Raw genomic sequence first — 15,334 nt, 5'->3', positions numbered from 1 at the left:
TAGGTTCATCATAGAATTCGGCGGGGATATCCTCACGGAGGAAGTTCGTAAAAGGGCGGAACAAGATCTTATAATAATGCAAGGCCGAAGCTGTAACGCGCGTGCTCCTACGTGTAATCCGGCGAGTATGCAATAAATAGTAATGTCTGGTAAATAGTGGTAATACGTATCGTTCGTTCGTTCGTTTCAGCCGAAAAGACGTCCACTGCTGGACAAAGGCCTCCCCCAAGGATTTCCACGAAGACCGATCCTGCACCGCTCGCATACAGGCACCTCCCGCGACCTTCACCAGATCGTCGGTCCACCTAGTGGGAGGCCTGCCCACGCTACGTCTTTCGGCTCGTGGTCGCCACTCAAGAACTTTCCTGCCCCAGCGGCCATCAGCTCTACGAGCTATGTGCCCCGCCCCGTCTATGTCTATATGCGCTACGATTACAGGGTATCATTTTGCATAGTCGCAAGACTTCACTCCGCTGCTGTCAAATCAATGTCGCATAATGTTATCGCAATGTGTGTGGCCCTTGGCCAAATCACAGAAGCTTGCGTAGAAAGAGCACTTGAATGACAATGAAAATCAGGGTTACCATTTTATAAGATCTCCTCACTATTGAGGGTAATAAAGTAACATTAATAATCTAGCCATTAATTACATTTATTACCTATACGAGAAAGTAAAGCAACATGCGGTTTTATTTTAATTTGTAAAATATTTGTAACAGTTTGTTCCAAGTTTAGTTTTACAACAGTATTGCTGTTTCAGCTGTCACTGTGAAGCTTTGGGAAAATAAATAAATAGAAAAAATATTAACATAAATATTTATTTAAGTTTTTATGTTCATCATCATAATATGCCAATTTAAGTTACACTGTGTGACAGTCTTTGACACTAAACAAACTCTTCAGCTTAACAATACCTACCTACAGGGCGTTTTTATAGTAATCTTGCTCTTGCTGATGAAACAAGAAGGGTTGATGATTCTACTACTGAAATACAACTACTTTTCTTACAGGACCAATATCAAATTCTCAAAAAAATTCACATCCTCGTGATGGTGATAATTTCTATGGAGAGGTTTTTTTTATATTCGGTCTCTTGGGATAAGTTATTCCATTTGAGCAGTAGAATTAATCCTTTTTATTTGATCACATATAAAAATAACACAAGTGTTTAGGAAAACTTCTTCTTTGGTATGGTATCACTACGGAGTTATAATGTCGGCAACTCTGTATCACTGACTTGTAACTTTCAAACAGTATGAATAATAAGGGCACCACATTGGTTTTCTTTCTGAAAAAAGGCTTTCACTTTTAGTACTAACCCTTTAGCACTATTTCATTGAAATAAAAATACAATAAACGCACAGAAGACTGAAATTGAGTCAACTGACGTGACATTTATAATTTGTTGACATTATGACAGTTTGACAAGACTAGGGATTGAAAAAGTTTTAATTGAAAAAGTAAAATGAGAATTTATTAAAACGATTCACAAGGATATAATCGATTAAAAATATTTATAAAATGTTCTGATACTTGCCTGTAGCGATTATCCAATCCTGGTTTCTACTGAAAAACTACCTCGTGGCAAGATTTTAATAAAATAATAAAATCTTTATCTTCTCTTTCACAATCTATAAAAGTTCATTTGGTCTATTATTATACATGTGCTATGAATGAGGGTTTTCGCGATTGAAAAATCCGCGAGATGGCAATACGTAGACGCGAGGTCCAAATGCTGCATGATTGGTGGATATCTATCAATGTCATGTCAAAAATAACCAATCATGCAGCATTTGGACCTCACGTCTACGTATTGCCATCTGGCGGATTTTTCAATCGCGAAAACCCTCATTGGCATAGATTATGAGAGACTGGCAACTATACTAGGTTGATATAATGTTTCTCACACTTCAACTGGCATTGGATTCAACATCGGATTCTGACACTTTTACAGTTATGATACCATGAATATCAGTTTATGGTCCTAATTATTTTTATTTTATTTACGACCTTCGACCAGTTGGACACTTTAGATAGCTTCTTGTCATAGTGTCAATATCTTTTTAGCTTTTAACGCAAATCTAGTCTTCAAAGCAGTTTAATCGATTTATTTTATTTTCAAAATCGATATTTTATTGTCTATGATGGCCGCAGGAACATCACTATACATGGACTCCCAGCAATAAAGTACGGTAATGCCTCGTACAGATTTTATCGGCAAAAATTATGGAACTTGATAGGTTTTAGACCATGCCACGCACCAAAACGTCCGGAAGTTGTAATAGTATTATAGAATAAACGTTAAAAGACTTATTTATTTAATTTTTCAATGCTTAAGTGTCCATTAGAATGAAAGGGTGCTTAATGTATTAAAAAAAATAGAAAATAATTATGATGGGTTAATGTTTTTGGGCGGTTTTTAGGCGGTTTCTGACAATGTCCTTTGTCGCTATGACGAACAGTCAAATTAAATAATAAAGTATTCAGTAAGTGAATACTTTCATTAGTTTCAGAGGAGCCATTTTTACAGTATGGCAGGGCACACATAATTATTTTATGAACATTAAGGCTGGCCAGCATGGAAAAATTATGTAGAATATTTTTCCTATTTATATTCTGACTGTTTCCTAACATTATAATTAAAATAGAATTACTGTGTAATTGTTTACTATTTTTTATGCCATTCATTAATTGACAATAAGATGCGTCTGGCATACAGTTATTTATTATTTTACAATCTAATTTTTTATTTAATATGGGGCCATAACCAACTCCTAGCCTATCTGAGAACAACACTACATTGCTTGATTTATGTACATTCAACAGTCCCGTTTTTGAAGACATTGAAGGCATTGAAGGCCGCAAGCCGCCATCAGTTTGTTGCTGACTTTGCATTGTTATGTTTGGCAGAGATTTAAAATCCGTAGTAGGATTGCCTAGATCTAAGAGATTGTTTGCTGCCAGGATATGTTCGTTAATTTGTTCCCTGGCTGAATTATATTTAGCTGTTATGGATGCAAGCGAGTCATGCAAGTTTGTGATTTCAGCCTGCAACCTTTCAACGTCCAAGTTATGAGTGGACCTACTCTCTACTAGTTTACTGTGGTAAATTTCTAGACTGTCAACCAAATCTAGATTCTTTTTCCTTAACAGAATACTTTTGTGAAACTGTTCTTGCCCTTTTATTAATTTTTTTGTTTTAGAAATAAACCTATTAATTTTAACATACTTTTTTAATTTATTTCTACTAGAAAAAGTCAATGGCCGACTAACGTTCTCAAATGATTTAGTGTCGCAAGATACATTTAAGTCTGGTAGCACTGCACGTCCACCAGTACTATACAGCGTACTGAAGGAGATAGCCGATAGTGGGGATTATCCACTGATCGGCCACATGCTCAGCAGGACGAAGTCTGTTTTAGAAATAAGATACTAACATAGCCTAAGTTTTTACTAACATTATGGATCCCTGTTATCCGAAATAAATACTTTTTATTTATTTATTTATTTATTTGTCTCCCAGGGCTGCAGCACGGCGCGATGCTGCACGGCATGGAGCGGCTGCCGATGCTGCCGCAGCTGGGCGCGGAGCCGGCGCCGCTGCTGGCGCCCGCCGCGCCGCTCGAGCCGCTCATACCCGGCCTCGAGCACGCCGACTACCAGGTCAGGGACATAGTACTTTGGAATATACTGTTGTGGGATATGATGTTCATCCACAATAAGGAAGCTAGATGTTAGTGCTTCCTTCCGAGCGGGTGTTGTGCTCGGGGACCAAGGTCCAATTTACACCATCTTGGTTTGTCTATACAGGGTGTTCGGTGTTAGGTAAATGGGTATATGAGCCGACACTAGCCCATGTTAACATGGTCATATAAATGGTATGGTGAAGTCAGAAAATTGATATCTTCATTTTAATTATTTTAATTTTCATACAAATCGGATTTTATAAAAAATATTTTGTATGAAAATTAAAAAAATAAAATGATGATATGAAATTTCTGACTTCACCATACCATTTATATGTCCATGTTAACATGGGCTAGTGTCGGCTCATATACCCATTTACCTAACACCCTGTATATACTTGGCAGGGTAGAAAACTCCGTCACCGCGATGCAGGTTTGTATGAGCGGCGGAGTGTGCCATAGTGAAGTAGTAACAGCGCCATCTGTTGGTCACTAGTTTGTAGTGGCGTCGCCACACTGTAGAACGTGCCATAGGACGTCCACTGCTGAACATAGGCCTCCCCCAATGCTTTCCATGTCGATCGATTGGTAGCGGCCTACGTCCAGCGCTTCCCTGCTACCTTTATGATGTCGTCGGATGATGACCACCTTGTGGGTGGACGTCCCACGCTGCGTTTTCCGTTACGCGGCCTCCATTCCAGCAGAACGTTTTTGGCGAAAAGCTATACGATATATAGAGCAAAACCTAAACCTTTGGCGAAAAGCCACGCCTATTGGAACTACATAATAAGGAGCTGGCTCACTGCAGCAGTGCGTGAAAGTATTGTAAAAACCCGAAGCTCGGACATTCCATGCTACGCAATGTCGTGGCAGCACTGCTGCTACGTGCAGCAGAGTTCGGAATCATACGTGAACCCTAAACTGACAATTTGATTGTTTTTTTTTTGGATTGCCAACAATTTACTGCTAAAACGGCTTTGCAACATTCTATAGTATCTCTAATATTATTGTTTTTTTTTTACAGACCAGTATGCACATGACGAATTATTTAGGATACGACGATCAACACCCTCATCAAAGTCCACAGCACGACTACGATTTACCACCAACACCAGAAAATGTGAGTATCAAGATTCAAATATCAATTTTTATTGCCAAGTGTTTTTCAAAGAACAGAGTTTTTTTGTACCCTCAAGTATGAAGAAATACCAAATTTAATTAAAAAGGCTCAATTTAATTTAGGCCATCTCATCTCTTCCATTAAATCCAAGAAGGGGACTGTTGGTATAGTAGTTCTTGCAACTCACGAAGGCGAGTGAGCTTTACTTGTGTGTGTAGTGTACGTATACATGCACATAACGTTTTGTGTAATGTCTATCAAAACTTTTGAAAAACGAACGGTGGTGAGCCACCACACATGTAAAGCTCACTCGCCTTCGTGAATTGCAACAACAATACTTTTATTGAAAGTATACGATATAGGCGGTCTCATCTCCTTCATGTAATCCAAGGTCCTCCCTGGATTAAACTCATTGACCTGAACTGAATTGATCAAACACACTGGACTGGCTGCTGTCATAATATTTTTGTGTCTATTTGAGGGTCGCCATTTTGGCGCTATAGGCCATACTGTAGGCAGATACGAGTGTCCATGGAATTAAAATTAGTAATTTTCTTTCTGGCTTACTCGTATCAGTATGGTTAGGTACTCCATACAATGTACGTCCAAATTAGTTGTCGGGACAATAGTAGTAGCGCTTCAAATTGGCACACAAAATTAACTGTCATTTGTATGAGACAGCCTGTCCAGTGTTTATTAGAGGTCAGCGATTAGACTATTGCTAAATGTGTTGCTTTTATTCCCAGGCGGAGGAGGGTGAGCGCGAGGCGGGCGAGACAGACGAGCAGTTCGAGGAGCGCGTGCTGAACAGACGCGCGGCGCAACTGTTCGCCGTCATGCGGCCCAAGCTCGCCGCCGGCCTGCGCCTCGCCTTCGTCGACCTGGCGCCCGCGCACAACAACAGGAAGCAGGTAGGCACTGTCTCTGTTTGACACCTAAAACTTAGGCTGAGTTGCACCACCTAACTTTGATCGTAACTTTAAACGATAACCGGTGTTTTTGTATGGAGTTTGACAGATTTTTGATGTTTGTCAAATGGTGCAACCCAGCCTTAGTTTTGAACTCCTATTTTAACCGACTGCGAAACGGGGATTATTCAAGTCTCTCTCCATAACATAGATTTTATTTCTCTTTGAACTGGTGAACTTTTTTAGTAATTTGGCCTAACTTCGTCAAATTTTGTCGTAGAAAATTTTTGGACTGTGTATTAGGATTTCGTAGGCCTATAAATCTGCATCAACAACTGCATTCTGCATTAGCTATCGATCGATTGACTTGCACAGAAGATATGACACGAGAACTTATCTTCCTCATCAGCCAAGGCACATAATAATTAGGCCCCGCCTACTGCCACTAGAGCTTGGCAATACTACGATTGTGTGAAGTGTGCAATTTTATAATACCTACTAACTAATTTTACGTTGCAGGTCGCGCAGAAATTCTACAGTCTACTTGTCCTCAAGAAACATCAAGTATTGAAAATAGAGCAGCACGAAACTTACGGACCTATCACTATCTCTAAGGGCGACCAGTTCGAAACTGAAGCTATTTAATTGATGTACGGAATCCTTAATTATTTTATGTTTATTTATATTGTATAAAATATACAGTCCCACGAGCACAGCAATACTTCGATTGCTGTGCTTGCGGAACATTTGAACACAGTGAAAGAATATCAAATTAGTTTTTAAATGATGGGTATACTGAGAATGATGGTTAGATGTAAAGTAAGCTAGGGAACTAGATTGAGCCAAAAATAATTAATTGTGTAAGTCGACCTTATGACTGGAGTTTGCGGAAGCGTTTACTTTTTTATCATTCGGACCAATAATATTACGAGTTTTGATCTCATGAAAACAGTTTGTGTAACAAAACTAATTAATTTCTGCGGACTCCAGTCATGAGCGAATGTGCGTCTTGACTCAAAAATTATGTTCAATTCATGTGACTGTAGGAGATGCCTTATTTTGTTTTGCTGTAGGTATGTATAGTGAAATATTATATCAGTATACAACTTTGCGGTCCCTTTCAGTGCGCTGCGTTTATACCAAACTCTGCGCCGGAGTACCTAGCAAGAGTTGTCGCTAAATACACGAGTAAATCGTTATTGTTGTCATAGCTTATCTATGTTTAATTAAAGTTTGCAACCATAGAAGAAATAGTGTTATATTGTTAATTCTGTGAATTCCAAAACTAAGTAAGCATTGTATTTTGGGACGCTGGGGTGTCGAGAGAAATAATATTGTGTTATGATTTTTAAAATAAGTATTTATAGAGTATTTTCTCAAGGAAGTGTAGACATAAAACAAATCTTATTTGTTGTGCCTTGTTAAATTAGTTTTATGGTTTTTCGATAATGCTTTGGTAAATTATGTAGGGTTTTCCTTCACTACTTAATGTTTAGGTCAGTACCTGCGACTGAATGTTGTGATAGTGCTAGCTGAACACTATGTGGAAATCTTAATTAGGACGACATTCTATGCGATAAATCATGTACAAGTATTTTAGTTATATTTACCAACATCAAATCGGCGGGCAATGAATAGATACTATCAAGAAAAATGATGCTTGTTATGTGATTGTGTAATGTGTGTGAAGCTGGACGTATATGATTTTACATTTCTTTGAGAACATTGTGCTATTTAATTTAACAAAGTGAATGCTTACTATAAAATGCTGGTTTGTATTCATTTTGTAGTCAAACCCAAGTCAATATTTTGGAAATTCAGATATAAAGCATTAAGAATGCCACGACATTAAAATGTAATAACTTGTAAACAAAATTAAAGATATCATCTCCCATGCGAGATCTGATCAATATCAATCTATCATAGGAGGTATTTTCTTATTTTGTGCAACAAAACATACTTGCAATATGTACCTAATAAAAATTTGTTGATAATAAAAGTATTTTCATTCCTATTTAGACTATTTTTTTAACCTTATTCTCTCCCAAAGCGAACTTAAGCAACCTTATGTGCCACAGGGAATAAAAAACCGGCAAAGTGCGAGTCGGACTCGCGCACGGGAGGGTTCCGTACGCTTTCTTTTGTTATTGTTTGGAACAAGCCCTCAATCCATACTGGATTTAATAAATATGTAGGGTAGACCGGGGACAATAGTACCATTTTTTGGAAATTGTTCAATATTGAGAAATCTAATGAAATATAACTTATTCTGTTAGGATGCTGTAAAAGCTAGACTCTTAAGCTACACATTTAAGCATGCAGAGTTGAACTATTCTTTCGAATACTTAATGAAAAACGAATTTGAACTGTACAATGTCTCATGTTACAATTGACCCCTACAACGGGTCAATTGTACCAATAATATATGAGGCAATAAAAGTAGTTATGTTTATCTAATCATCACCTTTATTGGTATTCTGTACTCTTAATCTCCTACAATTATCAGTTTTTATTAATTGAGATCGAAAATATTTAGGAACTAGTATGAAAAATCAACACTTAAGTTTAAAAACAAAACAATAACTTTTCTTCCATAAAAACGAAAAAATTAACTGTTTCTACATAATATGCCATCTATTTGGCTCGGATATTGCTTCTGAAACAACAATAAGCATATTAACAATGATAGAAATATCAAAACTGAAAAATCTATTTTTGTATGAGGGTACAATTGACCCTGATTATTTATACCTACTACTGCTTCGACCTTTTAAAATTTTTTTAAAAGCCTGTTCATAAAGGAATAGATCCGTTGATCCGCGATCCGTACTATTGACTCTACGCCGAGGCATCTAAAACAAAACGTTCAAATACTTAGTAACTTACTGAATTAAGCTAAAATGTACATATTCAGAAGGGTTTTAGAAACCTATATTAAAATATTTTAAGTAGGCATTTAGGTACTTATATCACCTTTTTATCGACATCTACGTACTTATTTAATAAAACACATCAAGTATGTATCTAATTAATGAGTATTTCTCAAAAAAAATGTACATTTTGAAAAAAAAAGTGTGCTTTGAAACAGTTCAAAAGTTTTATATTTATAAATCATCACACAAAAAAAACACACACACAATTTTAAAGGATGAATATTAATCTTTAAGATAACGAAGAATTATAGCTATAATCCTACTTATTACCAAATATTTAGATATTTTAAAAATAGTCCTTTTTTACCTTTCATACAAAAACGTGTTTGCCACCCTAGCTTTTTCATGTGTTTTTGTTTCATAAAATGCGATACGTAACTAAATTATTGTAAATTTCTTTGTATTATCGTTCTACAGTAATCGCAGTTTCTGTATCAAATTGATTTTCTATGGGGTGTCATAATAAATTGGCAATTTAAAGCAAAAAAACAAAATGAGTCGCTCTCATTTACTATTTCGTTATTTACTCTTTAGTTACGATTTATTTCTACTTTCCCATGGTTTCTGAACAATTCCGTATTTATTTTACACGGACAACAATAGCTGCACTCTGAATGGCTGTTGGCCTGACGTCTCCGCCATTACATCTATCGCGAAAATTAGTGAAAACGTGTGTGTTTTGTGGGATTACTTTTTCGTAACAGGCAGTAAAATCAGCGATTTTATATAGAACGGTAAGTCTTCATGTAACCATTTTTTGTAATACGTGTGGTACGAACATTTAGTAAGCTTTTATATTTGCTGTAACAAATTTTATCAAAAAAATACTTGTTTCTGATCTCATTTTGTCTAATATTTCGTTACGTTTTTTACGAATTTCGTTACGTTACGAAAAAGTACAACATAATGCTGAGTGTATACTGTTATTACCTGACTAAGCATAGTAATATTCACTACTTAATTTATTTCAAAAAATATAGAACGTCAATAACAAAAGGATTGGATACTATCTGCTTTACAGAAGTGCCGCCAGCAAAAAATTATCAAATCATTTAGATTACGTTTTTATGTGATTACTTCTTTTGTTTTTTTAGGAATGCCGCCAAAAACCAATGCCAAAAGGCAAAAAGCTTACAGAGAACGACTCAAAATGGATAAACATGATGGAACAAAAATAATTTTATTAAAATAGTATGAATGATTACTCCCTTATTTTATTTCTAACCCCTAAATATTACCCCGTATTTGGGTGCATACTTACAAATATTTCGAATTGAATAAATTTAGAGCATTCACAATATTTCGCCAATGTATAACAAGCCTTATGGCCTTACTATTTCGTTACTACCGTTTCGTTACGTACATTTTTTTTGAGAAATACTCTAATGCTTAATGCATGCAACTATGAATGAGCCTAGACTATTATTTCAGTAGGTAGGTAGGTATGCCTATAATAGTAAAAATAATAACCACGTGAATGTTTTATAATAACTTATTTTATTATAAGTATAGGTACTTTAAAACCAATTAAAAATATTATGTAGTAAGTATAAAATAAGGTTCCGGGGGTTAATTGTACCACGGGGTTGATTGTACCGCTACAATTGACCCCATGGAGACTGGTACAATTGTTCCAAGTAGGTATTCAAGAGAACTTCACCTAAAATTCAGTCATTTTCACAGTGAATGCCAATAATTCGCTGTCGATACAAAGTTTAGAGCCTGAATAAACTATTGACAATAATACCTTGGTAACTAATAGTATATTAGGCAACTTATGGGCTCATATATTTGACGTAAAAACTTACTGCGGCTGGGCAAAAAACAAAAATCCTTCCTGTACACCTTCGTTTCTCAGCGCAAGCGCCGCCGACTGGTGAGCGGATGGAAACACAAAAAGCGCATATTCTGACGCTATGCACACAACCTAACGTCGCTTGTATGAAGAAATATCGCCGATGGTACTATTGACCCGTGGTACTATTGTACCCGGTCTACCCTACTTCAGATATGAGCTCCTACCAAGACTGTCATTACAGACGGTGCATTTTTCGTCGAGATTTTTTGCCGTTGTCCACCTTATTAATGGGGAGTGGGGACAACGGGAAATAATTTTGATTTGTACTAGGTACCTATTTTATTATTCAATTCAAAATTCCTACATGGGGACAACAGGAATGCAGGATCTCTAAGTCTCCTTCAATTTGTGTGGATATTCGGAGAGGATCCGCCACGATTACCTTGAGTTGGGGGTAAGGGTGTGAATGCCAAACTGGGTAGAATAAAGTGGTGTTACGAAGAATGATTTTGCAAAAATCGCAAAAATGATTTTCTACGAAGTATGTATGTAGTCGCGGGCGCGCGTTTATTCCCGATGTCCCCCACTGGTGGACATCGAGAAAAAAAGTTGCAATGTCCACCAGTGGGGGACAGCGCTACTGAAATCTTCCCGTTGGGCCCTAGTGGTGGACACTGAGAAGAAATGAGTTGCTCTGTCCCTCAGTGGTGGACATCGAAACCAAAAAAGTTCCGTTGTCCTCCACTATTATATTTGTGTTTATGAATACAAACATTTTAAGTAAATCTTATACTAATAATTATAATACATACATTTTTAAGGCATTTTTATTATAGTTTAAAACAATCTTTATTTATACTGACGCCCCTAGGAAGTGTGCGTTAATCGGAACGGTTTTGTCATTTTTAATTTTCCAAGTACCCACAATGTTCATGTTATCAGAAATTATTGTGTCGGTAATGTTACTATTTTGCACTTATTATCTGTTAATAATATCGGAAATTGCAGGATCTAGTTCACGACAAATTGAAAAAGTTTACATAAATAGGAAAGGTGGGATGTTAAAAAACTGAGAATTATATTTGATACGAATTAAAAAAAATATTTTTTAATAATCACGAAAACAAAACAAATAGTGGGAGACCACTGAACTTTTTTGGTTTCGATGTCCACCACTGAGGGACAGAGCAACTCATTTCTTCTCAGTGTCCACCAGTAGGGCCCAACGGGAAGATTTCAGTAGCGCTGTCCCCCACTGGTGGACATTGCAACTTTTTTTCTCAATGTCCACCAGCGGTGGACAAATAGTGGGGGACATCGGGAATAAACGCGGGCGCGCAGGTAGTCTTGATCAGACATTCAAACTGCTAAGTTAGACAGTGTACCTACCTACCTATTCTAAGAAACCTAGGTAATCTTAGGTACCTACTGTATTAATGTGTGTATTTTTTTGATATTTAAAAAGAAAATCTCTTTTGAACAGTTTGCCAATCAGTCTTTGGCTTTTAAATAGAAAAAAAAAAGTAGGAGGCTATACTGGATGAAAAACGCTCAGTGGATTATGTTTGTATCATTTATTCGCCCTAAAAATGTACAATACAGATGCCGACATCCTCGAACAGGTTAATTCCACCAAAAAAGTCGATGACGATACACACACGCAAATACGCAGACACTGGCTTCAAAAATATCATCACCGGCTTTCCCGTGTCACTATAACATGATTAATAACAAGTCTACAATAATCAGGTGTTTGAAATAACTTTAGAATCGTTAAATGTTTACGTACAACATTTTATTTGCAGATTTCCTTTATACTACATAATTAAATAAATTGCATTCCGGATGACGCACTGGCAAGTGTAACACTGTACACATCAGTCCTTGCATCACTAGGTGAGGTTCCACACATTTGATTCCTTGGCCGCCCACTAGGTAGTATACACTGAAACCTCTATGATGGATGGCAGTAGTGTTCTTAAAAGTAATTGGCTTAGAAAGCGAAGAGCAGCAGGAAGGCCATCATAAGACAGAAGAGCCCCATAGCCTCGGACAGGGCGAAGCCCAGGATGGCGTATGAGAACAGCTGCTGCTTGAGGGAGGGGTTCCTGGCGTAGCCGATGATCAGGGAACCAAACACTGTTCCGATACCCGCACCTGGAAGAAGCACAGTACTAATCAGTCAAATGTGTTCCACAAACCACTAACAATATCATGAAGTAAAACTTTTTGGAAGTGTGACATGCACACGCACAGGTATCAAACCAGACAATTTTGATCTTGGGAAATTATCATTGCTGAACAGGTAAGTAACAATTAATATTTCAATGATAAAGTGGGTATCCTAATATGCAACAAAAAAAAAATGATATACAGGGTGTTTGAAAAAAAATTCATTTAAAATGGGGAAAAATCAGTAACTAGCTAAAAATAAAATTTATGCAAAACAAATAATAATTATTCTGTAAATACTAAATAAATGCCACTATAGGGAGATATTTATAGATTTTATACTGCTGAAAGAGAAATTTTATTTATTTAGTATTTACAAAAATGTTAGTAAGTACCACAAGCTAACTACAAAAAAATGTGCAGCATAATCTCACCTGTGCTGTGTAGTAAAGTAAGGTGTCTTCATGACAAAATTATAGGAAAGTTAATAAAATTGCATGTAAAAACATGCAACATATAAAAGCTAGAAGATGCCATGTCCACAATAGCGAATATACACTGTACATAAATCTTGATTATAAAAAAATAGTCTAAAAGGCAAATAACATTAAGAACGCAATCATCAAACAGAACAGGCCCATAGCTTCAGACAGTGCAAATCCCAAGATCGCATATGAGAATATTTGTTGCTTGAGTGAGGGATTGCGCGCATATCCGATGATCAGACATCCAAACACCACACCGATACCAATGCCTGCAGGTAACATACACAAGGTTAACATAAAGCATGCGGGTTAATAAGCGTAATAAAATGAAAAAAGGTTATTTTTATTGCATAAAAATTGGTTTCCATCATAAAGTTTTTCTCAAATCAAATTAATCTATTCACTGCAACAGTAGGCAGAAATAATTTATTTAGCTTAGTAAAATTTTAATTGTACTCAGTTTAAAGTGAATCTTTACAACTTAAGTGTTACATGGAATCCCAAATTATTTCTCACTGATAAGAATGATTGGTGAAATTAATTAGTTAAAAACTAATTCCTTCCAACATGTTAGTTATGCAATCACAAATAACCTTTTTAGTGTAAATGTGAGAAACAGCCTTTATTTGTTTCAGATAATAGGGCATATGATTCCCAATCCATTTCTAGAAAAATGAAGCTTGTGTGAGATGTTATGCAACCTCAATGGGAGGTGCCTAGTGCAGTTATTGATTTTTAAGTAACCGTCAAAATTAACTAAAGAAGCAAGTAAAGGCTGAGTGAAATAGCCCAGGGACTAGTTTTATAGGTTAGAAAACAAAAAAGACAGTACAACAAAAAAGAAAAAGAATTTAGCGCAAAATTATGTAACACGAAGTCTGAAAACTTACCGGAACCAGCTACTCCTACTGTCGCTGCACCGGCACCGATGAATTTGGCGGCGGAGTCAATGTCCTTGGTGACAGAGGTGGTCTGGAAGGAACGCACTGCTGACAGCTGATTGGGAGCAGCGCTCACAATCTGTGTCTGGGAGGGCACTGCTGCCAGTGGCCTGACGATGGCTGTGTTGCTGAAGATCTGGAACATTCAATCGGATATTGATTCTCTTGTTGCAAAACTCCTTATCTCAAGTCTGTAGGCTGACATAAAACTGCAGTAGCCATTTGAACATAAAGTAATCACTCATTTATTGATCTCTATGACCTTCACACAGTATCACAACTTAAGACTGATTTATGAGGTTAGCTTCCATAATTATGTAACAATCAAGTTGAAGGTTAGAAATCATATAAAACCAAGTCTGAAGTAATAGTCTTGATAAAACCTATTCATATGAAGACTAGGAACTGCAGTACCGGTATTGATCTGATGAAGACCTGATAAGCAACGAACTTCAAAGTTATGAACTTATTGAAGGGGAATAGATGCAGGAATGTTAAAATGTAGGTAAATTGAAGTTAATCCTCCTGTAATAAATCAAATCAAATTAGAATACTGATGATACTTACAGCAGACCTGGCTGCGGGGGCGATCAGTCTGGCGGCAGACAGCATTTTGTGTTAATTTAGGTGCGGCGAGCGACAACTGAAAGAAACCGTTTCGCAGGTGAGTAAGTCGGATACTGTTAGTAGTTTTCAGGCACCGAGAAGTTCAAGTACTAGTCTGACAATTTGACCGACGAACCGCAAAGGTTACGTAATTTACAGGCTACGTAACAGAGACCGAGGGAGGCTACTATACACACGTAAGTTATGATACTCGGACTGTTATCAATGATAATGAAATTCTACACACGAGAGATGGAATTGTTACCGCTTGATGATTTATTTTGTGAAGATAGAAAATGGCCGTTCCGACGAGCCGATTACGTTTGAAGTTGGAAGGGTATTCCTGTGATAACTTACGGTTTCACAAATAAATATTCGCACTGTCACTCACTCTATGCCTGTATGAATCGATATTATCACTTAATTTTCTATGATGGCTTATAATTTGAACACTTTTTCACGATTGGTTTTATTCACAGAATTTTTACCGCACTTACCAAAGAACACCGAAAGGGAGGAGACCGGCCTTTGGAATGTTCAATTTCTGACAGTAGTGAAGTGAAACAGAACGCACATCACGAGTTCCTATTGGTCTAGACGTCGCGATGTTCCGTTTGGTGCAGCCAACTATTGATCGCTCTGCGCAAATGACAGATACATTATATACTTTTATATGTAAAGCGAC

The 15,334-nt window shown here is 36.9% G+C and overlaps 2 protein-coding genes and 1 long non-coding RNA gene across 4 annotated transcripts in view; 2 read left to right on the top strand and 1 right to left on the bottom strand.

The window, feature by feature from the left end:
- Nucleotides 1-7,728, top strand: part of LOC135076709 (double-strand-break repair protein rad21 homolog) — a 30,930-nt gene extending 23,202 nt beyond the window's left edge. The window contains exons 17-20 of the mRNA XM_063971130.1: nt 3,524-3,663; nt 4,711-4,806; nt 5,553-5,717; nt 6,234-7,728. Of these exons, the coding sequence (XP_063827200.1) occupies nt 3,524-3,663; nt 4,711-4,806; nt 5,553-5,717; nt 6,234-6,359 (527 nt within the window). The 3' untranslated portion in view covers nt 6,360-7,728. The remainder of the gene's footprint in view (nt 1-3,523; nt 3,664-4,710; nt 4,807-5,552; nt 5,718-6,233) is intronic.
- Nucleotides 7,729-8,750: 1,022 nt separating this feature from the next.
- LOC135076553 (uncharacterized) lies at nt 8,751-9,851 on the top strand. Its single transcript, XR_010258298.1, has 2 exons — nt 8,751-9,381; nt 9,742-9,851. It is a non-coding gene; the product is annotated as an uncharacterized LOC135076553 (long non-coding RNA).
- Nucleotides 9,852-12,004: 2,153 nt separating this feature from the next.
- LOC135076956 (ATP synthase lipid-binding protein, mitochondrial) lies at nt 12,005-15,245 on the bottom strand. Of its 2 annotated transcripts, none has more exons than XM_063971482.1 (4): nt 15,147-15,245; nt 14,611-14,686; nt 13,993-14,179; nt 12,005-12,602 (listed from the first exon to the last, which is right to left on the bottom strand). In XM_063971482.1, exons 2-4 carry the CDS (start codon nt 14,653-14,655, stop codon nt 12,439-12,441), a joined length of 396 nt encoding a protein of 131 aa, XP_063827552.1. In that variant the 5' UTR covers nt 14,656-14,686; nt 15,147-15,245; the 3' UTR covers nt 12,005-12,438. The 2 variants fall into 2 exon arrangements, with proteins under 2 accessions (XP_063827552.1, XP_063827553.1); XM_063971483.1 differs by lacking the exon at nt 15,147-15,245 and adding an exon at nt 15,007-15,114.
- Between the last annotated feature and the right edge of the window lie 89 nt (nt 15,246-15,334).

Source organism: Ostrinia nubilalis, chromosome 12 (assembly GCF_963855985.1).
Source record: "Ostrinia nubilalis chromosome 12, ilOstNubi1.1, whole genome shotgun sequence".
Taxonomy (NCBI): Eukaryota; Metazoa; Arthropoda; class Insecta; order Lepidoptera; family Crambidae; genus Ostrinia; species Ostrinia nubilalis.
Note: the sequence above shows the minus strand (reverse complement) of the source record. Positions and strands in the feature narration are given on the sequence as shown.